This window comes from Microtus ochrogaster, chromosome 6 (genome assembly GCF_000317375.1).
Source record: "Microtus ochrogaster isolate Prairie Vole_2 chromosome 6, MicOch1.0, whole genome shotgun sequence".
Taxonomy (NCBI): domain Eukaryota; kingdom Metazoa; phylum Chordata; class Mammalia; order Rodentia; family Cricetidae; genus Microtus; species Microtus ochrogaster.
Window position 1 is genome coordinate 22,975,322 of NC_022013.1, and position 25,428 is coordinate 23,000,749.

General features: G+C 41.1%; 1 protein-coding gene across 5 annotated transcripts in view; it reads left to right on the forward strand.

Moving 5' to 3' along the window:
• Positions 1–2,117: 2,117 nt before the first annotated feature.
• Positions 2,118–25,428, forward strand: part of Rbbp5 (RB binding protein 5, histone lysine methyltransferase complex subunit) — a 28,437-nt gene continuing 5,126 nt past the window's right edge. For 2 of the 5 annotated variants that reach the window (XM_005348345.3, XM_026779719.1), the window contains exons 1-13: positions 2,119–2,284; positions 8,151–8,176; positions 9,685–9,857; positions 13,631–13,771; positions 14,488–14,650; positions 16,012–16,121; positions 18,500–18,619; positions 18,706–18,859; positions 18,963–19,034; positions 19,551–19,668; positions 20,874–20,943; positions 21,450–21,679; positions 22,699–22,776. In XM_005348345.3, coding sequence (XP_005348402.1) covers positions 2,266–2,284; positions 8,151–8,176; positions 9,685–9,857; positions 13,631–13,771; positions 14,488–14,650; positions 16,012–16,121; positions 18,500–18,619; positions 18,706–18,859; positions 18,963–19,034; positions 19,551–19,668; positions 20,874–20,943; positions 21,450–21,679; positions 22,699–22,776 — 1,474 coding nt within the window. In that variant the 5' untranslated portion in view covers positions 2,119–2,265. Of the gene's footprint in view, positions 2,285–8,150; positions 8,177–9,684; positions 9,858–13,630; positions 13,772–14,487; positions 14,651–16,011; positions 16,122–18,499; positions 18,620–18,705; positions 18,860–18,962; positions 19,035–19,550; positions 19,669–20,873; positions 20,944–21,449; positions 21,680–22,698; positions 22,891–25,428 lie in introns of all 5 variants that reach the window. The other 3 variants (XM_026779718.1, XM_005348343.3, XM_013346769.2) reach the window with 3 other exon arrangements.

A 25,428-nucleotide genomic window follows, 5' to 3' on the forward strand; every position in this document is an offset into this window, starting at 1 on the left:
TAAACTTGTGGAGAGTTTTCATCCCTAAGTGAATTTCTATTGACCAGTGTTCTAAAGAGTTTTACTTTTAGGGCTACGCTATAGCTTGTGGGTAGGGCTTGTCGATAAGGCTCTAGGTTCAGTCACCAGCACCAGAAAACACACCACGCACACACACACACACATCTTGAAATTTTCTTTCCTTCTTCCCTCTCACACCAGGACCACTATATAGCCCAGGCTTCTGAGTGCTGAGGTCATGAGTATGTGCTACAGAGCTGGGTAGGAGCCTTCTTTCTTTTCTTTCTTTCTTTCTTTCTTTCTTTCTTTCTTTCTTTCTTTCTTTCTTCTTTCCTTCCTTCCTTCCTTTCTTCCTTTCTTCCTTCCTTCCTTCCTTCCCTCCCTCCCTCCCTCCCTCCCTCCCTCCTTCCTTCCTTTCTTTTTTGGTCTTTCGAGACAGGCTTTCTCTGTGTAACAGATCTGGCTGTCCTGAAACTCACTTTACAGACCAGGCTGGCCTCGAACTCACTAGGCTCTGCCTGCCTCTGCCTCTCAAGTGCCAGGATTAAAGGCCTGCCATCACCACTTCCCGAGAAGAGTTTCTTTCTTTCCCTCCCCCAACTGGTTTGCTTGTTTGTTTGTTTAATTCTGCCTGTTGCATATATGCCTGCACACTGAGCCAGAAGAGGGCACCAGGTCTCATTACAGATGGTTGTGAGCCACAATGTGGTTGCTGGGAATTGATTTTGGGACCGCTGGAAGAGCCGTCTGTTCTCTGAACCTCTGAGCCATCTCTCCAGTTCCAGGAGTTTTATTTCTTAAATATCAATTTGATCATATTATTTCTTCCTTGAAAATTTTACAAAATGCATGTCCCATTTAAAAAATTAGCAAAAGACACCAAACAACTGCCTCACAAAAGAGAAAAATAAAATGCATACATATAGAAAGTTCATCACTATTACTAAACAAGTGAAACAATGTTTTTTTTCACTTATCCACAGTGGGTGTAGCTGAAGAGACTTGATAATAAGGCATTGTGCGGGGTGCAGAATGACATCTACAGAATATTCCTGGTAAGTATAGTTTTGGGGTAGCATTTTGGGAAAACCTAATATGCAAAGGAGTGAAAATTGTCTAATATCTCTGAGACTCAATTATTGTTATTGGGTTAAATGGCTACAAGAAATTGACATATTTAGGATAAGGTAACTGGTGAATAATGGTTGTCACCTGCTATTTTAGGTGCTTGCATGCTAACACATTCAATCCTCATAATCCTGTAAGTAGTAGTATTATTACTCCCATTTTACTCACAAGGAAACAGAGGCACAGAGGATTAAATACCTGTAAGGGGTGGGGTCAGGAGGAACTCTAGATTACTGCCATTATATCGACAGAGGGGAACGTGCTTACCTCCTTTTTAGTTCAGGAGGCCTTTGCCATTCTTTGCTCTTTTTTTTTTTTTTTTTTGAATGCCCACCACATCTAGAGTCGGATAAACACTGTCCCACGTCCATTGGTCTTCTCTGATTGCTCTGTCAAGACTGACAACTGGGGAACTCAGTCCATCTCTCTCTGGACAATTCTTTTCCCGTGTCCTAATCGACGTTATGTACACAGTAAAACCGTAGGAAAAGTCCTAACAAATGCTATCGTACTCCTTGCCGTGGCGTATGACATACTTTTTAGAGACGTGAAATAATCTTCACGAAATTAAGTCAGACACATGGTAACTATAGGGTGAGCCAAGCCAGCGCGCGCTCTGACCACGTCAAGGAGCTCCAATACTCAAACACTAGGGGCCGACCTTTTCCGCTTTCATGCCTTAGAAAGAATCACCCGGAACCTTTCTTTGCGGAGTCACAGGCCGCCGCCGGGACAACCTAAGGAACACACAGCACAGTAAGCGTTAGTGGGTTAGTGATATGCCTGAAATCTCTTGCTCGCTTATATGGTCCCGGAGAGAAAAGCCTTGCATTTTTGCACTTTTTTGGAGTTCTGACCGACGACGACATTTTTCTATTTCAAAAATATTATAATTTGTTGTTTCCAAAAAGCGTTTAATCTTTTTTAAAAATTAGGGATAAATGTAGACAGCTACGTAAAACGAACAAGGAAAGCGGGGGAGGAAAGCGGAAGCCGCGGGGCCTTCTAAATCCGAAAGTATCCGGAGCTTGCGCCAGGCTCTTCGCTGCGCCCCCCACTTAGACGCGGGGCTTCTGAGCGGGTGGGGGAGAAAGAACTGTTGCCAGCGCGGAGAGCAGGCGGCCAGCGTCCGTAGGGATGAACCTCGAGTTGCTGGGTGAGGAGGGCTGTGGCTGCGCGTTAGCTAACGCTTTGATACTGGAAAGGAGGGAACCGGGCGGGAAGGATCACAGGCTGCAACCTTAGGGACACTCTTCTTAGATGATACATTGGATGCTCATGGTGTGGAGTTGCAGCGGCAGGGGGAAGTCCAGCTAATGTCCGGGAAGAATGCATTACCTTTCCGAAGCCGCTTTCAGATCAGTTTGTGGAGTCATAGGCGCACTTTTTGACTGAGCTGTGATTTCGAGGATCGCAGGTGCTGAAGTAACAGAGCAGGCAGGATCAGAGTTTTTGGAGATGCAGTCTGAGGCAGAGTGACCTAGGGTGAAATTGTGAAGATCTGTCACGGAATCGGGTACCTAGATAGAATAACTCTTACTAGAAATGTATTATTTAATCAGATTTTATTTAAGAAAAAGAAGTAAGAGTGTTGTGACTGAGCACTAAGTGATGTAGTGGGCACATAGAATCTGGTTATCTTGACTTCTAGTTTAAGGTCCTTAACCGTAGGGAGGCTCGCCCTGTCTTTAAGTCATTGACTCCCAACTCCTTGTCCACATTGGTGTTTTCTTGTGGCCTATGAGGTAGTTTTAACATTGCAGCTTAGCGACGTCTGTTTTCAAGAGCTCCTATATGACTTGGCTGCCCTTAATGGTAAGGGACAGAGGGTTACAAAGATCACTTTTAAAGTGTTTCTTCTCTTCAGGTAGCTTTTTAGAGTGTGCATGCATGCATGTGGGTATAATGCTGACAGACTAAGTATGAAAATATGTGGAAGATGTGTATGAAATAAGCCATCAGTGAGTGTTTTTTAATTTATTATTTTATGTGTCTGGACATTTTGTCTGCATGTATGTCTGTGCATCAGTTGGGTGCCTGGTGCCCACAGAGGCCAGAAGAGAGAACCAGAGCCCCTGGAACTGGAATTACAGTTGGTAGTGAGCTACCATGTGTGTGTTGGGAATCAAACTTGGAACTTTTAGAAAAGCAGCCAGTGCTCTTAACCTCTGAGCCATTTCTCCATTACCCCCAGTGAGAGATTTTTTTTTCTGCTTGTCCAAAATATGTATATTGTGAGAAAGAGATGATCAAGAGTTTGGACTGCTACTATTTTGTGGGGGCTCAGGGGCGACAGGTTGGACAGTTTGCTTTGTAAGGAAGGGAGGGCAGAGCCACTGACAGCTCAGTTGGAACGCAGATTTCTACGTTTATCTGACAGTAATGTGTAGCTGAAACAATATAACACTAATTTGGAAGCTTCAGTGTATGAGTGATAAGGAATGTGGGAGCTAGGACATGGAAAGAAAAAATGAAGAGGCAGTGTTGGCAGAATTTTGAGTATAGTGCTCATGAGAAGATGAACCAAATAATAATAATTATAATAATAATAACAACACTACTGGTAAGATGGAAGGGCGTTTGAGAGAGAGCTTGGATATGTTGAGTGTAGGCTGAGAGCTTGGGAAACAAGTTTTGACTTCTGATCACCATTCATTGTGGTTTTAATGAAACCCTGTGGATAGGTTGAAGAGAAAAGATGAGAGGGTCAGAGAAGAAGATCGCCAGGGACAAGATCTTTTGTTTCTTATATTTGGAGGAAAAAGAATGAGCAGGTGATTATGAATTGTATAACATATGCAGTTCTTCCATGAGCTAGGCACATTTTCAGGTTCCTTCCATAGATTTTCCTATGTACAGCCATTAGAAGAGGATATGGGTTAATAGTTCCTTTCCATAGACACTAATTGCAGAGCAGTGGGGACTGAAAACTGAGAAAAGGCTGTTCCATTTTATCCCTGGGCAACTTGCACTCCTTAACAGTCTAAGATGAAGGCTGATTACAGTGATTTTAGGAAAGTGTGGGAGAAGTAGAGACCGAGAGCCTATCCTTGTTTATGAGAGAAAAGATGTTACAATAATCCTTTGAAGGGGTTTGCAGGTCCTGGGGAAAGTTCTTTCGAATGATACAGAAGGTTCCAAAGGGGGAAACTTCAGGAATATTTAGCATATCTGACATATAAAAAGAAGTCTGGGTCTCCAAAAAATAAACATCTCTGTAGAAATGACTGAGTCTTACCGTGAGAAAGTTACTGATTGTATATAAGAGGAGAAAGAAACAGAAGTGGCGTGATTGTGGGAACACCGTGAAGGACATCTGGTCAGATAAGGAAATGAAGGAAGGATGATAGGCTGTGGGATGGATCCTAGACTGGAGACTAATATAACTTCTGTGACCATCTGACCACTTCTTGAGACGTTGCTGTGTAACAGGTGGCCTATGCTGGAGATGCAAAATTACCAGGACAGCCTCTCTTGTGTCCGAGGCACGTGCATTTAGGAAGTGCCACGTCACCAGCCTAAGATAGGTTTTCAAACTCATTTTTTTCTATAAGTCATATTAAGAGATATTTTGTTTTTAATATTAATTTTATTTATAAATATTTAATATTAATTTTAAACTTTCTTTCCCCTTTGTTTTTTTCATTTTCTTTTTGTTTTGAGACATGGTTTCTCTGTGTAACAGTCCTAGCTGTCCTGAAACTAGCTCTTGTAGATCATGCTGACCTTGAACTCACAGAGATTCACCTGCCTCTGCCTCCTGAGTGCTGGGATTAAAGGCATGCAGCACCACTGCCGGTTAATTTTAAACTTTTTTATTTAGTGTGGGGGGGCGGGGCGGTGAGAGTGCAGGCAGCAATGCATATGCAGATCAGAGGACAGCACTGGGCAGTCATTTCTCTCCTTTCACTATGTGGGAAGTTCTAGAGGTCTAACTCAGCTCCTTAGACTTGACAGCAAGTCTCCTTAGCCATCTCACTGGCCCAAGGAATAAACAATCACAACCGCTATGTATGCACATGTGTAATTAGAATATTTTTGGCATGGGTGTGTCTGTGTGATGTATGCCTATGTTTGTGTGAGTGCACATGTGTGTAGGCCAGAGAAGTCGCGTATACAGAGGAATCGTGACTTCCTTTGTCATTCTCTGTCCTTTCCCTTTGAGGCACAGTCTTTTCTATCAATGTGGAGCTCATGTGTTTCTGCTGAACTGGTAACCAGCCCCCTTCAGTGCTTGAGTTACAAGCAAGTGCAGGACTGTGCTGGACTTCGTGGGTTCCAGGATCTGAACTCCAGGCCTCATGCTTTGCAGCAAGTGCTTTTACCCACTGAGCCATCTCTCGGGCTCTAGAAGCTTTTGAAATTATACTTTATGCCTTGGTTTATTATTCTCTGATATTTCCTGCACTAATTTATTAAAATCTTGTCCTAATGGATTATGATGATTTCTTCATTTGGGGGTGGGTTAAATTATACCAGCTGAAAACAAAATAAGATGCTGCTTTTGTCCTGGATAAAAACACAACCAGGAGAAGAAAAACAAGTAACTCTGTAATACAGAGCTGCAGTACCTTAGTACGCTGTGGGGAATCCATATGAAAGCAGCTAGTTCTGCACTGTTGGTGGGACTGATGTAAAATTTGGGGAAATTTTACAGAGGTACTGTTCAACTGAAAATACTGAGATAGAGATGCCAAACCAAGCAACCAATGAAAAGCCGGAAAAGGAGCCTTCTGTAGGGTTACCTTCCAGTGGAGAAACTATAGAAGCAAATGTTCTTAGGCATGAATGAGTGAGGGTGCAGGAAATGGTGTGTTTTGCAGCTGGTACTCGGCATGGTTAATTGAAGCTCTGGCACAGATGCTGACCATACAAGACAAAAGACAAATGAAAAGTGCTGGCCAGGGCCAAGCTGAGATTGCTTTTCAAGATTATACTTAGAGTTTTGTTCATTTTGTCCAGCAGAGAAGGGTTTTAAGTGAGTGAGTGCTGTTCTGCAGTTGTGGTGGAAGAAGTTAGACCTGCAGGTTTTCTGAAGGGTTGACCGAGGCAGGCCAGAGTAAGCCAGTTCTTACCTGCGGGACTTACCCTTCGTGACTAGCTCTCTTCACCTAGAGTATTGAAGGGTGGAAATGTTGAGTAGTAGACGCAGTGCTGCCTCAGTCTCCTGAGTGCTAGAATTACATAAAGGTATTCATAACAATGCCTTTCTTGATGATTTTTCAATGTTTGTTCTTTGATTAAATATTTTGTGTGTATATGGTGTGGATACCTATTGTGTGTGTGTCCATTGGTGCAGGTGCACGTGTTTGTTTATATGTGGAGAGGCCAGAGGCTGATGTTGGGTGTCTTCCTCTTCCTGTCTTCAGATGGGGTCTGTCACTGAACCCAGAGGTCTCTGATTGGCTAGAGTGTCTGACCATTGAGTTCCAGGGCCTGTCCTCTTCCGCTGCACATTCCCTGACTTTGGCCCTTTACATAGCTTTTGAGGCTCTGGAGTCCTATCTCTAGCCAAATGATTTTTAAAATTTTACATTAAAAATACATGTGTGTATGTGTGGTGCATGTGGAGGTTAAAGAACAACCTGTGGGTGTTGGTTCTCCTTTTACTTTATGGGTCCTGGGGATTAAACTCAGGACTGCAGGCTTGGCTTTCAGCACCTTTACCTGCTCAGCCATCTTCATGATCCTGATTTTTGTTTTTAGTATTTAAATGAGTGCACTTGTTTGTTTACTTCTCGACCATGTGAATATAGTCCGATGATTGGGAAGACGCACTGGCTGGATCAGTAAATGAAACAAACATGTCACCTTGTAATATGTATAGTATTTAAAAAACTTTGAGCAAATGCTTATGTGAACATATGTAAGTTTTTACTTTGTCAAGTGTTTTGAAGGCTGTTACCTTTTGATTGTACATTTCTTATATATGTATGTGAGCGCCAAGATGCCCTTGCCATGGTGTTTTTGGGAAAATCAGGGGACTCCCAGCAGTTGGCTTTTCCCTTCTGTGGGTTCCTGTGATTGAGCTTGGTCACCAGGCTTGCATGGCAAGTGCTTTTATTCCCCTGCCGCCCAAGCCATCTTGCTGGCCCCTGTCTCCTCACTCCCTCTTTTCAGGTGGGTGCTATGGATACAAACTGAAGTGTTCAGTGCCTCCTGTCAAGCACTCTAGCCTCTGAGCCAGCTCTCCAGGCCCAGATACGCATTTCTTTGTAACACTTGTTCTACTTGAGTAACTTTAAAAACAATTTTCAGAAACACTGCTCTTGATATATTTCAGCATTTGCTTTCAGTCCCTTTCATGATTGAATGTCTTACAAGCGGTTCTTTGGTTTTGTAAGATAGGACTCCTGGATAGGCAGTGAGGACAGTTGGTGACCCTGCATTCTAGAGGCTCACGGACTGTTCCAAACTCACAGTTTTATATTCTACTGCTGGAGAACTAGACTTATGGCTCCAGGGTTGTGGAGCTAGAGTCTTGTTGTTAGGAGCTTAAGCGGAAGCTTATTGCTCTCAGCTCAGCTTGCCAGCACAGCAGCACACAGCGGCTTCTGGGCTGCGTCCTTGGCTCTCTCGACTCCAGCCGCTAGGGCTAGTGTTCTTCACTCTGTAGTCTGTCTGCCCTCTCAGGACATCTCCAAGCTGCACCAGGTGAGTGTTACAACTCAAGAGTTAGGATCCCTGACTTTCCACTTCCTGGGGTTTTTGAAAACAAACAACATGAGTGAAAGGAATCTTGCATTCTGACAAATCTCTTTAGTGTTACCTAAATAGAAGTTGGTTGGATTCACGCCTGCTTCCGTACTCATCAGCTTTGGAATACTTTCCTGTATGCTTATGAAAGCACAAGAGTTTGAGAAAGATATGTCGTCTGCCTGTGGTGATGAGTAGTGTGACCTCATGGACGCCTGAAAAGGTGTCAGCCCCTCCCACTTGGGCAGTGAGCTGTGGACTGTTCTTGGGCAGCGGGTCCTTGTGTGATTTGTGTGTCATCCACTTTCTTTCTTGCCTTCTTGCAGAGTCCTTTGGGCAGAACTATCCAGAGGTGAGTTTAGTTTTGTTGTTAATGTGTGGTAAACAGTGATTGCCTTTTATTTGATGATTACATAATTAAATGTGTCACACACATACATATATTATTTACAGTGTTCTGTCTGCATGTATTCCTGCAGGCCAGAAGAGGGCACCAGCTCTCATTACAGATGGTTGTGAGCCACCATGTAGCTGCTGAGAATTGAACTCAGGACCTTTGGAAGAGCAGGCAGTGCTCTTAACCACTGAGCCATCTCTCCAGCCTTCCAGTGGTGGCACACTGCCTTTAATCCCAGCACTTGGGAGGCAGAGGCTGGTGGATCTCTGTGAGTTTGAGGCCAGCCTGGTCTACAAGAGTGAGTTCCAGGACAGGCTTCAAAGCTACAGAGAAACTCTGTCTCAAAAAAGAAAAGAAAAAGAAATGTTTAACTTTGAGCAACAGGTAATATGCAATTTTGGCTGAAAAATTTCAGTAATTTTTTTAAATCTTAAGGTTTTTTTTGTTTTTGTTTTTGTTTTTTGCTTTCCTGAGATAGAGTTTCTCTGTAGCTTTGGAACCTGTCCTGGAACTTGCTCTGTAGACCAGCCTGGCCTCGAACTCACAGAGATCCAACTGCCTCTGTCTCCTGACTGCTGGGATTAAGCATGCATGCAACCACTGCCTGGCGTTTTTTTGTTTGTTGTTTTGAGACAAGGTTTCACTGTGTAGTTATGACTTTCCTGGAACTCAGTTTATAGACCAGGCTGTCCTCAAACCCAGTGATCTGCCCGCCTCTGCCTTCCGAACGCTGGGATTAAAGGTGTGCACCACCACTGCCCGACAGGGTTCATTTTTTTTTTTTAACTAAAAGAAAAAAATATTCACAACTTTAATTAAAGGGCTTTTTAAAATAAATACTTCCATAATTTATACAGTAACTTTTTTGTGTACTTTACAAGTTTTGATGAATGTTATTTATATAGTAATAATGATCACTATGTGTAATTAGCATTTGTAACATTTCCTGTGCTTCATAATAGTTACTTTATAAAGCTTGACATTGATGTAAAATAATGTAATTTTTTATTTTTATTTATTTATTTATTTTTTGGTTTTTTGAGACAGGGTTTCTTTGTGGCTTTGGAGCCTGTTCTGGAACTAGTTCTGTAGACCAGGCTGGTCTCGAACTCACAGAGATCCGCCTGGCTCTGCCTCCCAAGTGCTGGGATTAAAGGCGTGCACCACCATCGCCCGGCAATGTAATTTTTTAAAATGTCAATCACACAAGCTGTTTCATTGCGTTTACATTGTCCTGGAACCAAAGAACTCTTCTAGTTACTCCTGTAATACTTTGCTCATTGACCTCTAGAAATTTGTGTGAGAGATTGATCATCACTGTTTCCAGAGGTTTTGGTTAGCTCTTATAATTATTGTTTATTTTTTAAATCAATTTAAAAGATGTAAGCACACTTGCAGAGATCATTTTTGCATGCATTGTCTTTTATGATGGCCTTTGTGTGTGTTTTGCATTTGTCTTGTAGGAAGCTGATGGAACTTTGGACTGCATCAGCATGGCCCTGACGTGCACCTTTAACAGGTGGGGCACACTGCTTGCAGTTGGCTGTAACGATGGCCGAATTGTTATTTGGGATTTCTTGACAAGAGGCATTGCTAAAATAATTAGTGCACACATCCATCCAGTCTGTTCTTTGTGGTAAGGAATTTTGATTTTATTTACTTTGTTTTTTGTGGTATTGAAGATTGAATCCAGGACCACATACATTCTGGGCTAACACTACTACTGAGTTAAATAAATACCTCAGACCCATGATTTTTTTTTCTTTTTTTAAATGTGTATAGGTATGTTTGCATGTATGTGTGTATACATGTGTATGCATATGGAGGCCAGGGTTAATTGCAGGTATTGTAGATCTGATAGGAAAGGCACCCCAGTCTTTCTGTGTGCAGACTTGAACTTAGTCCCTCATAGTTAAATCCTTATTTTTGCCATCATTTGTCCCCAGAGTCTAGGAAGTGCATTTGCCTCATCTCTGATACAAATGATCATGAATATTTTCTGAACACTCTTTATATGCCAGGCATTGGATTAAGAAATATATATATATATATATATATATATATTCTAATTCTTTCAGTAGTCCTCTATAAGTAAAGACTTTATCCTTCCTATCATAGATGCGAAATTGAAGCCCAGAAAAACTATACAGTTCTCTAAGATCACACAGCTATAAGGTTAAGTAATGTTTAGGTTGTGAGCTTCTATTCTTTTTGCATTGGCTGCTAAGTTCTTCAATAAAAAGCATTTTTCATATTTGGGTTCATATTAATTTGTTTTCCTTTATGTTCCTTCTGTATTTTCTTTCTCTGATTCCTGCCTTGTGTGGGTTACTTGAACAAATATAGGGTTTTATATTGATTCAGTGTTTCGTTGTGTACCTTTTAGTGGTTACTAGATTAAGCACAGTCTAAAATACCCCAGGGTTGACTTTGCAACAGTTCAGATAAGGTATAGAGCCCTTGCCTTCTTTCCCTTGATGCCTCTTTTGTATAAAATGTAATTCTCTTACACATTTCCTCTGCATACATTGTAACCAGCACAAGACAAATCTGTAGTGTTCTAAGATTCCATTTTATCTTTTTCTTTCCATTTAGAGAACTTGGTTTAGAGCCTCTTTGTTATTGTGGGTTTGTTTTGTTTTTGAGACAGGGTTCTACATAGCCCTGGCTACCCCTCTCTATATAGACCAGGCTGTGTTTCAGCTCAGAGAGATTCTCCTGCCTCTGTCTCAGGAGTGCCGGGATTAAAGGGTGTGCCACCATGTCTGACTCCTGGTCTCTATAGTTTTGGGTTTTGTTTTTTTTTTTTATGAGAAATTGTTATCTTTGTGTTACTGTTTTTATATAGATGAGATGCCACTTTCCTATTACCACTTTTAAGACTTAAGATTGAGGATGTTTCTACATTCAACATATGCTTGTGTTTTGGAATTTTTATTTTTGTTTTATTGTTTTTTGATGTTATAATTATAGTTACATAATTTACCCCTTCCTGTTTTTCCCTTCAAACCCTTCCATGTACCACACCCCTTGCTCTCTTTAAAATTCATAGCTTTTTTTTTTTTAATTTTTGGTGTGTGTGTGTGTCTGTGTACACACACACTCACACATATTCATAAATATGTGAATACAACCTGCTCAATAATATGGTATTTGAATGTGTATGTTTTCAGGGCTGGCCATTTGATATTTGATAACCATTTTTTGTGCTCTTTCCTGAGGAAGATTTTTGTTCTCAACCCTCCTTAGTTGCCTGTAGTTCATTGTCTATGGTTGAGAACCGTAAACTTTTCTCCATCCACGTTGGCATGTCTGTTGTCTTTGTTCATCCGGTGTTGGGCCATTATGTTGGTGAGGCTTTATGGGTGTAGCTTCGTGATATTCCTAGGAGACACAATCTCACAGCAAACTTCCTATTCCTCTGGTTCTTAGAATCTTTCTACCCCATCTTCTATAATGCTCCGCCAGCCTTACGTGCAGGAGTTGTGGTGTGGGTTTACCAGTTAGGACTGGGCTCCACTACTCTGCATTTTGATTGGTTGCAGTTTTCTGTAATGGTCTTCATCTGTTGCAGAGAGAAATTTCCTTAGTGGGAGTCTTTTGGGCAGCTCTAACCAACAACTCAAAAGAGAGTTTCTCATGCTTGCTGTTGATGGCCTTGTGTATTTAGGCTGGCCTTAAGTTAGTTATGGATGACCTTGAACTTCTGATCCTCCTTTATCTCCCAAGTGCCAAGATTACAAGTGTGTGTCCCTGTGCCTGGTTTTGTGTAGTCTTAGGAATGCTAAGCAAGGTCTCTATCGACTAAGCTATGTCCCCAACTCCTGGAATGGTTTCTTTGGCTTATATTGTTTGATTTCAGTCACCTGTTTTTAGTCGGTAGGTTTTTTAAATTTTTTGTTATATTTGGAGAAATTTAACTGTTATTTCTTCCAATACTTTGAAGCCACACTCTGTTCTTTGTAGGACTCTGATGACGTGGATATTAAATTATTTGTTGTTGTCTGATCCCTGAGATTGTGTTCCTCCCACCCACTTAAAATTTTTTAATCTATTATCCATGTTGAGTATTTTTTTTTTTTTGAGTTAACTGTTTCTTATCTTTCCTCCACTCCATTGACTGCTGGGTTCTTCTACTGAATTTTTACTTTGAGTTATTATTTTCAGTTAGAGTTCCCTTTACAGAGGCTGCTGGTAGATTGGAAATAGAGACTCACCATGGATCTCTGCTGACATCATCCTATTTGGGAAGGACAGAAGGCCCTGAGCCTTCTTTCTTTCTGTTGGCCTTCACAGGCACTGGGTGATGGTGAGATCTCACTAATGAAGCCGTTTCCACTCCCATCTCATAGCATCTGTGATAAGTGATAGAGGCCTCATTAGAGCAAGGTCAGGGTGCAAGTCTAGCTGTCTGTCCAGACCATGCTGATGAGGACGAGTGGGTGCAGGTTTTTCTCTAGGACTTGTCTGGGTGGGGAAAGAAAGGGAGGATTGTGTGTAACTGTTGGCATTATCCGGTTGTTGACTTCTTTGCCTATTTCCAGATATGTGAAGCAGGAAGAAAATGCAGGGAGTTTAGTCTTGAGTCATTCATTGGGCTCTGCTGTCTTTAACTAGTCAGTCTACCTTCCAGTCTTTGTTTAACAGAATGTCTAGTATACTTAGCTGCATTTAAGATATGACTATTCATTTTTAATTTTTATTGTTTTTGCTTTTGAAATAGACAGTCTGTAGCTCAGACTGTCCTGGAATTCATGATCTTCCTTCCCCCACCTCCTGAGTGCTAGAATTGCAGGCACATTTTTTTGAGATAGCATGTTTGTCTCTTTTGTCTTGTTGGTGCTGTGATGGAGTACTTTAGGAAACTCACATGTTCTTTATCCCTGAAACTCCTCAGGTCCTTTTTATGCTTCACGTTCTTAAAGGTCAGCTGATTTGGGAACTTAACTAACACACTCAAGTTTGTTATTTTGGGTGCTAACTGTAGTGTTATTTTGAAATAGTGGCATGACTATATATAAACAGTACAAGAGCCAGGCATGGTGGCACATATTCCTAGCACTTAGGAAATGGAGGCAGGAAGTTGTGAGTTCAGGGTCAGCCTGGGTATGTAATAAGAAAGTTTGTTATAAATCCCAGCACTCGGGAGGCAGAGGCAGGCAGATCTCTGTGAGTTCGAGACCAGCCTGGTCTACAGAGCTAGTTCCAGGACAGGCTCCAAAGCCACAGAGAAACCCTGTCTTGAAAAACCAAAAAAAAAGAAAGAAAGAAAAAGAAAGTTTGTTATAGATTTGACTATACTTTAAAAAATGTTGACATGTGCAATTAGGTCACTGTTTTATCCATAGTAGTGTTATATATATTTTACCTCGTGCTATGTGCTAAATTCACCTCTGTTTCTCCCCGTAGTTGGAGTCGAGATGGTCATAAGCTTGTGAGTGCTTCTACAGATAACATAGTGTCGCAGTGGGATGTTCTTTCAGGCGATTGCGACCAGAGGTTTCGATTCCCTTCACCCATCCTAAAAGTCCAATATCATCCTCGAGATCAGTATGTTTAAGATATTCTTTTCCTAGGGCGGGGTCTCATTCTGAGTGGATTAGCTTTGGGCCTGACAACTTCAGATTGAAGTCTTAAGAGGCAAACACAACAGCTTTTCAAACCTATATAAAGTAATTTTTGTGCTTAGGTTAGTTCTACTGAATATAAGGAGATTGTAACTGATCAATATTAAGACTTTGGAAATGACCAAAGGTGGGAATGATGTAATGCGTGGGCCCTGGCTTTGATTCTTTAGAATCCTTTAGTATGAAGAAACAATTTACTCTTAAGACTGCACTTAAGGAAAAGTTGCCTAGTATTCCATTACTCAGACACAGCTTTTCACTTCTTGGGATCTCTCATAATCTACTTCTCTGTAAGTATGATGATCACTATATGTGCCTAAAGCCCAGGCCATATCTGATATACATATATTTGTTAATATAATTAAAAATCAGTATTTTGTTTTTACTTTAATTAGTATATTACTGGTTTACTAAATATTTTTAGTAAATAAAATAATCACATTTTATTTGTCGAGATAGCTCTTGTCCTTTGAGTCTGTTCCCTGTTACTAGGTGGGTAGACTGTATGTGATTTCACCATTTCACATTTTCGGGGCTGGGAGAGCCAGGGAGGAAGTGGTCAGGACCAGGGAAAAAGGACAGGGACTCCATCTGTTGATACCATAGCAATAGCCAATATGTGTTCATATTTTTAAACAGGAACAAGGTTCTCGTGTGTCCCATGAAATCTGCTCCTGTCATGTTGACCCTTTCAGATTCCAAACATGTTGTTCTGCCTGTAGACGATGACTCCGATTTGAACGTGGTGGCTTCTTTTGATAGGCGAGGGGAATATATTTATACAGGAAATGCAAAAGGCAAGGTAAGCTGTGAGGTCAGTGAAGAAAGACTGGGCATCTGCCTTGGCCCATATTTACTTCTACTTTCAGGCTCTTTTCTCCCTGGAATAATCCCTGAATGGAAATGTAGCTAAGTTTTCTTTCGTGCCTTAATAATCATTTCTGTGCTTTGAATTAGAGTAGATTATTTGATTTAGATAAGGAATGGAGACAGTGTGGCAGCTTATTTTATAAAATTCTTTCAGCACTTGGGAAGCAGAGACAGGAGGATCACTGCAAGTTCGAGAACAGTCTGAATTAAATGGTGATCCAGGCTAGCTTTGGCCTGCACAGCAAGACTTCTCTCAAGACGCTAAGAGAAGGAATAGAAGAGAAAGCCTGGGTGTAACTTAGCTGTAAAGTGCTTGCTGTATATGTAAGAGGCTGTGGTTACTCCCCAGAGCTAGAGAAAACAGAAAAGGATAGAAGGGTCCTGACCAGTAGTAGTAATGAAGAAAATAATATTTAGAAGTCATCACCTAGAGCATGCTGGTAAAAATGGCTTAATATCTAGTTGTACAAAAACCCCATATAAACATGCACACAAAGAAACACGGTATAATTCAGGCCAATTTAACTAGAGTACTGAGACTATCTTTTTTTCCTTGTTAAACTTGTCCTTTGCGGTGTTTGGAAGTGTAGACTTTTGGGGGGTAGTACATTATAGGTGTTTGTTCCAGTAGCAGTTTTTTAAAAATTGTGGTTAAGGTAAATATTAACAGCTGTAGAGTGCGTGCCTCCATGCGTGAAGAACTGAAGATGATGCACACAAACTTTTAAACTCCTCTTGAACATTCACAGTGTTCAGGTCAGCAGTACATGGTGGTACTCAACAGCAGCCTCTGCAGACTGAGCGGCTGTCAGAGAGGGCTGTCCCAGTCCCTGGCAGCTGTCAGCCCGTTTCCTGTTGATTTGACCACTGTAAGCACTTTATAGGAATGGGATAATACTGTATTCCCCGTTTGCAGCTGGTATATCTCGTACAACATTGTGTCATCAAGGTAGCTGTGTTATACTGTGTGTCAGAATTTCCCTCCTCTTCAAAGTTTAATCGTATTGTATGTATATGCTCATTTTACCTATTTCTCTGTCAGTGAATTCTAGGGTTGTTTCCACTTGTTGCCTGTTGTGAATAATGTTAATCATCGTGTTTTAAGAGTAGATGGTTAAGACTCTGTAGTTTATTGAAAGAAGTAAAACATAATACCAGTTAATGAGATGGAATATATAGGACTCGAGATGCTTGCCTTTTGCTACGTCTCTGCACAATTTAAAAACAAGTCAGATCTGATTACTAGTAGTCACCAGAATATTTACTTTTTTATTTTTGTTCTGTAAACTTCAGATCTTGGTCCTAAAAACAGACTCTCAGGATCTTGTTGCTTCCTTCCGAGTAACAACAGGAACAAGCAATACTACAGCCATTAAGTCAATTGAGTTTGCCCGGAAAGGGAGGTGAGTGAGGCCTTGTCTTCCTGTGTGTATGGAGTTTTTGTTTTTGTAACAGAATCTCACTACATAGCTCAGGCTGGCCCAGCTCTTGTGGTCCTCCTACCTCAGCCTCCTGAGTCAAAGATTATAGAATGGCACTACCACACCCAGTGATGTCTTTGATTTTCTTAGTTTTTTTCCTTTTTTTTATGTTTGTTTGTTTGTTTGTTTGTTTATTTATTTATTTATTTATTTATTTATTATGTATACAATATTCTGTCTGTGTGTATGCCTGCAGGCCCAAAGAGGGCACCAGACCTCATTACAGATGGTTGTGAGCCACCATGTGGTTGCTGGGAATTGAACTCAGAACCTTTGGAAGAGCAGGCAATGCCTTTAACCACTGAGCCATCTCTCCAGCCCTAGTTTTTTTTTCTTAAGTGAGTGGAATGCAAATAATAATTTGCCATGTGTGATAATTTATTAGATTTATTAAAGCTGTTAGAATCTCTCACTGTCTGGTTCTTAGGTTCATAAAATTTCCCTTATTGAACTAGTAGTCACATCTTTGTTGTTGGGAGGTTGCCAGGCAGTTCCTTTACAGAAAAGATGTTTAAGTGTTGTTGCTTAGAATCAAAATGCCTGGCACATAGCACTGAGTGAGAATTTTAAATATTTCACGTACTTATCTTTAGCAGTGCTAGGGGCAGAACCCCAGGGCCTCCCTGACAAGTGCTCTAAAACTGAGGTACATCCCCAGTCCCAAATATGCTTACAACCTGTCTTAGTTACTGTTTCTGTGATGAAACACCATGACCAAAAGCGACTTGGGGAGGAAGGTTTCTTTTGCTCATAGTTCCGTATAACAACTCATCATTAAAAGCAGTGAGGGCACAAACCCAAGCTGGGCAGGAACCTGGAGGCAGGAGCTGATGCAAAGGCCATGGAGGGGTGCTGCGAACTGGCTTGCTCCCCATGACTTACTCAGCTGCTTTCTTCTAGAACCCAGGGCCACCAGCCCATGAATGGCACCACCCACAAAGGGCTGGGCCCTCCCCAATCAATCAGTAATTAAGAGAAGACTCTACAGCCAGATGTTATGGAGGAGTTTTCTCAGTTGAGATTCCCTTCTTTCAGATGACTTTAGCTTGTGTCAAGTTGACATAAAGCTAGCCAGCACGTAACCTGGACTGGTGTCACAGAATTTATATCCCAGTTGAGCATGCACTTAAAATGTGCTAACTGGTTTAATTCCAGACGTTCCCCTGAGTTTGTAAGATGTAGATGGACTGACAGAAACAAGAAAAAAAATGGCTTGTCAGTTGGCAGCAGCACTCATTCTCTTTTTAGGAGCATTCAGTGTTTGGGGTACGTTCACCTTCAAAGTGCGTGGTGTATCTGGGGATTGAAGTTGGAGTCTCATGCTAGGCAAACACTCCACCACTGAGCAACAGCCCAGTCATTCAGATTGCTCTTGAGTCAAGAATAACTACGTCATGTAAAAACAAGGAAAGAAAAAGAAGCCATGCATTTGAGAGAAAAGGGAGAGAGGGTTACATGGAAGAGGTTAAGGGGAGGAAAGGGACAGGGGGAAATGATGTAATTATAATTTCAAAAAAAGCTGGCCAGTGGTGATGCACACCTTATATCTCAGCTCTTGGGAGACAGAAGGCGGAGGCAGGTGGATCTCTGAGTTTGAGGCCAGCCTGGTCTACAGAGTGAGTTCCAGCTAGGGCTGTTACACAGAGAAACCCTGTCTCAAAAAAAAAAAAAAAAAAAAAAAGTTAATAGAGACCGTAAGAAAATGATGAAAAACATATTTTTAAACAAATTTCCTTTATTGTTACAATAAAAAGTTAGCCATTTTAAAAGTGACATATTTAAGGCCAGAGAACTAGCTCAGCAGGTAAAGAAGCTGGCTACCAGGATCTACATGGTGGAAGGAGAGACCTGACTTCCAAGTTGTCTTCTCTCCTCCATAAGTGTGCTATGGCATATGCATCCCCTCCCCAAACAAATAAACATAATTTAGAAAATATACATTTAGCTTATTGACTCATTAATAATCTTACAATGTTTGAAACAGGCCAATAAATGCAGTATTTAATGAATCTTACACATTGCAAACTTGTGAATTGAGTGGGCTGGCTTCAGTTCAGAGGTCTTAGATCTCAGTTAAGTCCAGACAGTATTAACATGAGGTTTGGGAATATACAGGACAAAGCACACATATTTTCACTTCATTGGTTTGGAGTGACAAGAAGATATACAAGCATTGAATCTTGGCCATTCTTAATTTCACTCCAGTTAGCTAGGTGCTTTGTGGTGCTGGCCTAAGAAGTATAGAAGTTTTTAACAGGGACAGATGTCTGACTAGTCAATAATCTCTCTCCTTTCTATAGTTGCTTTTTAATTAACACAGCAGATCGAATAATCAGAGTTTATGACGGCAGAGAGATTTTAACGTGTGGAAGGGATGGAGAGCCTGAGCCTATGCAGAAGCTGCAGGACTTGGTGAATAGGTAGGTATTGTTGCCAGGAGAGGACGTGACTGACCTTCCCTGGGCTCCTGTTCCAGTTTCTCTGGGGGATGTTCTTTGTCTTTTAGGACCCCATGGAAAAAATGTTGCTTCTCTGGGGATGGGGAGTATATAGTAGCGGGCTCTGCTCGGCAGCATGCCCTGTATATCTGGGAGAAGAGCATTGGCAACTTAGTGAAAATCTTGCACGGAACCAGAGGGGAACTCCTGCTGGACGTGGCTGTGAGTAGAGAGAGCAGTGTATTGCTTCGGTTGTGCACACACTCTCGAATGACTTAAATCTGTGCTGATAGACAATTCTTCTCTCTCTTAAATTATGATTTAGTGGCATCCAGTTCGACCCATCATAGCTTCTATTTCTAGTGGAGTAGTGTCCATTTGGGCCCAAAATCAAGTAGTAAGTATTTTTCTGGTTGGTTTTCTTTGAAACTAAATATTTGTTTTTATCAAAAATCCTTTATACAGAGTAAGCTAACTACGACTTTATTTATTTTCACTTCACGTCAGAGGACAGTCTTAGTTCTGAGCTGGTTTCCACCTTTGTTTCCACATGTGCACACTTTCTGTAACCTTTTAACACTTATTTTGTTTCCATATGTACACACTTTCTGTAACCTTTTAACACTTATTTTGCTTTTCTTATTTCCAGCTCAGTTTATTGTATATTGATGAACACTTTTAAACTACCTTTGTGAAGTACACTTAAAAAGATTAAAGATGGAGTTATTTAGGGATAAAATGCAGTTAATAACTTGAAATGTTTATATAGAAAATACATCATGATGGCAAACACTTAGATACCTAAGATTTTATTCTCTTAACCCCAAGTTTAATCTTGGAATCTGTTTCATGTTGAATATAAGTTGATATTGTTACTGATTTTTCATGTGGTGACTTACCTGTTTTGTCTTAGGAAAATTGGAGTGCATTTGCCCCAGATTTCAAAGAGTTGGATGAAAATGTAGAATATGAAGAAAGAGAATCAGAGTTTGATATTGAAGATGAAGATAAGAGTGAGCCTGAGCAAACAGGTAATGCTGCTGTAACTGTGTTAGTGTTGTATCTGTCACCTTTTTCCTTAAGCATGTGTAGTTTTCTCAGTGCTTGAGGAGCCTTAATTTAGATTCTAGTTAAGATTTCACATGGGCATCACCAGTGCTCAGACAGCTCTTGACTTTTCATCTGTATTTCCTGATGAGTCACAGATGGTTAAGTCAGGATTTGCATACAGCACCCTGCAAAGCACAGAGATGTGCTCAGGCTCAGCTTGTGTCGTGTCTTCTGTTACATCTTTGTCAGTTGGAGAAAGGTCAAGAGCATGGACTCTGGTACCAGAGAGCTTTGGGCAAAATAGTTAAGCTTGAATCCTTCATCTCGGAAGTGGAGTAATGTAGCACCCATGTCTTCACATTGTAGAGGATAAATAGAGTAATTCATATAAAGCACTTAGTGTATGTCCAGCCTGGAAGAAGAACCCCAAAGTCTTTCACTATTATGACCTTAGTCATTGTCATTTTTAATTTCATCTTCCAAATTTCTAAATAGGGACTTCTTGAAAATAAAGATCTGACTTTTTTTTTGTTCCAAGTTTGAAGACAAGAGTCTCACTCATGTAGCACAAACTCCGAATATTTCTTACCGATCTTCCCAGTGTTGAGATTACATGTGTGCATTGCCACTATCTTGAGATTTGACTTATCTTCGTGATTTCTAGCATAGAACTTTGCACAGTGTGTGTGTGTGTGTGTGTGTGTGTGTGTGTGTATACAATTACTATGCTCCCAGATCTTTGACACCTGGATACTTCATGGTGTAGGAATTAGAGAATAGAGGTTGAAGTTAGATCTCTCTAGCTTGGAAACTGCTCCCTTTTGTGTTTTGGGAATACCTCCAGGGATGCAGAGCATTGCAGATGGTTCTGGTAGTCTTGGATTATGTTTTGTGAACCTTTTTAGGTGTCCACATTAACCAGTCCCTCTTCCTATCTCCCCATCATCTATTATTTTACTGCAACATTTATTGTTTTATGCTGAAATGATCTGTTTCCTGGGTAGACTGAGACATTTACTGAAGAGCCGTTCCCAACTTTCTTGGTTGTCAGCTATTTCCAGTATTAATATCTAGTAGGAATTCAGCCCCTATTGTTAAGTAATCAAATAAAATGAGCAAGGATTATTCTCAGGCCAAAATCAGTTTTCCATTTCTTTTCAAACCTCTCCAATTTTCTGTCCTACAGGGGCTGATGCTGCTGAAGACGAGGAAGTAGATGTCACTAGTGTGGACCCCATCGCTGCCTTCTGTAGCAGGTGAATGCCTTGGAAGCCTGGGTATCATTCCTGTGTTTTGTGCACTGCCCAGTTCCCCCAGCTGTTCCTTCACTTTCAGCTGCTTAGTAGTGTGACTAGCAAACAGTCCTTTGCTGAACAAAATGTGATGTAGATTTTAAGAAACTGAAATAAAACCAGGCATGGTGGCCTCTGGAGGTAGAGGCAGGTGAATCTCTTGAGTTTGAGGCCAGCCTGGTCTACAGAGTGAGTTCCACGACAGCCAGGACTACTATATAGAGAAACCCTGTCTCAGGGACAAAAAAAGAAAAGAAACTGCAGTAATGAGCTTAGTCTGTTTATGGTTATGATTTATGGATATGGTTCTCTTACCCAGTTTCTTTTTTTCGTCTCGTCTTTCTTAAAGTCTAGGTCTGTAACTGTTGTGTGTATTAAATGTAGGCACTAGAGGAAAGGCTGAAGGGCTGTGGTTTAAGCAACTATTTCCTCTTTTTTTCCAATCCCTTGTCTGATCCTGTTCCAAATAGTGATGAAGAGCTGGAGGATTCAAAGGCTCTGTTGTATTTACCCATTGCCCCTGAGGTAGAAGACCCTGAAGAAAATCCGTATGGCCCCCCACCGGATGCAGTCCCAACCTCCTTGATGGACGAAGGGGCTAGTTCAGAGAAGAAGAGGCAGTCTTCAGCAGATGGTTCCCAGCCACCAAAGAAGAAACCTAAAACAACCAATATAGAACTCCAAGGAGTGCCGAATGATGGTAAGAGCCGCCTCTTTATTCCGGTGCCTATAGATACATTGATTTATATTCTTGGGCACACATGAGTAATTTCCTTTTGAGCCATTTTTTACTTTAAAGGAGCTTTCCCATGAGTCCTTTTCTATATTGCTTCACAGTTCTGTGATGTTTGCATTTGTGTTCACATTTAAATGAGAATGTTCTGCTCTCCAGTACCTTGCCTAAGATGACAGACATACTTTGTCTTCTGATATATGACTTAGAATTTGTTTCCTTGAACTGCTCTTTTTTTTTTTTTTTTTCTTTTCCATAGAGGTGTTTCACTGCCTGCTAAAGTGCCAGTCAGACCTGCACGGTCATTTCTCCCTTTCCACTTTTACAGTAGGGTCAGGAGCTTGTGTTACCGTGTGTTACAGGGTTTTGCTAGGAATGGGGTGGTGTTAGCATCAGCACCTTCCATTCTTTTCTCTTACAGCTAGCAATAGATAAATTAATTATACAACGGTATAATCTCTGATTGTATACTCTAGTCCAAGCAGCAGTGTCTTTCTGGTTTCTAAACCACTGCTCATAGTTACGTCAACCCTGCATGTATTTTATTATTCTTGCTTTATAAAAGAGAAGTTGAGCTGAAACTCTATAACTGGTCCAAGTTCTCACAGAAAATGGTGGAGTCAGGACTATGGCCCTGGTCTGTTCATTTGTTTTCTGATCGCTTATGCCTGTACTGTATGCTATATCCACACACTCCTGTTTGGGTTTGATTGACTTAGAATGAGTGCGTATTTTAACTGTTTCTCAGTTTGGAGCTGCTGTGGTTTGGTATAAACCATGTAATATAGACTGTGTACACCTTTTGGTCTAAACGTATTTGTCAGTGTAGTAGCCATTCTTTTGTAGTTTTAAAAACAATGCATTTTTTTCCCTTTGATGAGTGATGTGGGTCATAAAAAGCTATTCTCTTCACATGCAAAGGTCTGGTTGGGATATGGGACCATTGTGGTATGGACTGTTTCTCATGGGTGTCTGTCCTCCTGCAGAAGTCCATCCACTACTGGGTGTGAAGGGGGATGGCAAATCCAAGAAGAAGCAAGCAGGCCGGCCTAAAGGATCAAAAGGTAAAGAGAAAGATTCTCCATTTAAACCGAAACTCTACAAAGGGGACAGAGGTTTACCTCTGGAAGGATCAACGAAGGGTAAAGTGCAGGCGGAACTCAGCCAGCCCTTGGCAGGTAAGGACACATTGGGAGCACTGTCTGGCTTGCTTTGTGGCCTTGCTTTGTACAGCTCCTGACTTCCTTTAACTGCAATGGGATTTCCCTCCCTTTCTTCCTTCCTTTTCCCCAGCATCAAGTACTCTTTGGATTTTAAGCTGCTAAAGGCAAGCTAAACCAAAATTGACTTAATTCACTGGCTGTCAACCTTAGGTCCATAAATAGACTACTACCAGGGCTCTACTTCCTTCAGATACAAAGTATTATGTGAGTATTTCTGGGGAGGAACCCCTACTTTCCATTAGATTCCTAGAGGAAAATCTCTGACCCAAAAGGATATGAGCCTCCAGCCAATACATGTCCTAGACTGTATCTGCCCTAAGTGTTTGTTTTTTAAGTTTTCATTTGTGGATGGTTCAGTAGCCAGAAATAAAAGCTAAGCTGGTTTAATGTAGCACCTGACTATTAAACTTCAGCATCTTCATATTGTTCAGGTGCTCCAAGGTGTGGTGTTCTTTCTCGACTGTCCAGAGAAAGGAGAATTTGTAACAGTACCATAAAGGCTTTGAGGGTTCCCCCAGTATCTGAAAATAGGAGGAGACTGCAAAAAAGATACAGTATAGCTTCCTAACTTCTAAGTGTCCTTTTGACCATGAGCCTTAGCCCTTAACATCTGAGCCACATCAGCCCCCAACACATGATACACGACTGAGGGAGTTTTATCAAGGAATGGAAATTCCTAGAAAATACCTGGGAACCAGTTAAGTGGTGTTTATTCGAAAAACAATGATCAAGTTAGAGCTCATCTCCACTCAGATGTCCCTGGGATTTGAACGTCTGTATGTATCCATTAGACACGCACGCATGTGCACATGTAAGCCTGTGTATATTCATTAGACAGACAGACACATACACACCTTGAGATTTGAAAGTCTGTCTGTATCCATTAGACACGCATACACATGCATGTGCACACACAAGTCTGTGTATATTCATTAGATAGACACACACATACACACATGGACACACATAAAGGAAGTGCTTTTGTTAATAGAATATTCTTTTTTTGTAGCTATTTGACACAGGATAGATAAAATGTCAGTGGTTATATTTAGTTTTTTCTCCTTTACTTTAAGATTTAGTTTAAATGTGTTAATCCACATATGATAAATAGTAGAATGCAAGGCAGAATTCCTTGTTCAGTTTGTACCTTATGCTAGTTTATTGTTGCCTATAAATAGGAATTATTTTCTATAGAGAAACTTAAAAACAGACCAAGTCATTAGTGCTCTAAGTTCACTAGATCAGGACTTGCATTTTTCATGCTGTAGTACTGTACCACTGACTAGGGGAGTCCCCTGCAGCAGTGGTTATAGCACCTGGAGCAGTTTCCACCTCCATACTGAGTCCTGAGCTGTGTGTGGAGCAAGGACTCAGGAACAAGGAGCACAGGTCAGCAGTTGACTTCAGATGAGCAGTCTGTTGACATCAGCAGTTGTTGATGGTCTTTCTGTGCCCGTGTGCACGTGTTGGTGTCAGCTCAGAAGAAACCCAATCTGAAGTTTGAGTAGATTTTCCTACCACAAAAAGTCCAGTTGCGTGATTTAAAATGTGGCCAGATATATAAAATTAATTAAAACACTTTAGGACATAGTCTCCATTCTTCTTCATAGAGCAGGCTGGCCTCAAACTCACAGAGATTCTCCTGTCTGTTTCCAGAGTTCTGGGTTTAAAGGTGTGTGCAAGCACGCCTGACTCCCCGCCCCCTCCGCCCCCCATTCTTCAGAACCATCCTATAAGGACTTGGGAGTTCTGTGGTGTGGCTCAGTGGAGCAACATTTGCCTAGCTTATGCAAGGGCCTGTGTTTGAGCTGCATCACCAGAAAAACAAAACAAAACACTGTTAGTTAAAATTAATGTTGTGTTTTTCAATAGGAAGTATATATAGTAAATGGTAAATAAACCACTACAGAATTTTTAAATTATCTTTCTCAATAATAGACTTAAAATTTCAATTTTAATCAATATGTTCACTAGTAGCCACAGTAACTAAATGTCTAAATGAGACCCAAGATCAAAATGTTGGAAAGTTTACCCAGTCCTGGAGAATGCCGTTTTATTCCTCAAATTCATTAGTGTTATTATTTTAGTAGCAGAAAAGGATTTGTAGTAAACTTTGAACTGTATGTGAAATGCATACTGGTTATGTATGCTGGCTAGCATTACAGCCTATTCTATTAAGAGTAGGTACTTCTGTCTAGGCTGTTTTTGGAGATGACCCATTGTCACTTTGTTTAGCCTCAAGTTGAAGGAAGTACTGAAGTAGAACTGTGTCTTTAGTAACAGGGTACTTCATGTCGGCTTTTTGTTTCCTAATTACTTTTGTTGAGTGCTGAAGTGGATCAGCCTTAATGGGAGGCAACTGTTTTAACAGCTTTATCCTTAAGAAGGACTAGAGAACTTGTCCCTGGTGGGGTGAGGGGAAGTATACACAGGGACAGAGCAGCTCCAGTCCCCTCCAGTCCCCTCCAGTCCCCTCCAGTCCCCTCCAGTCCC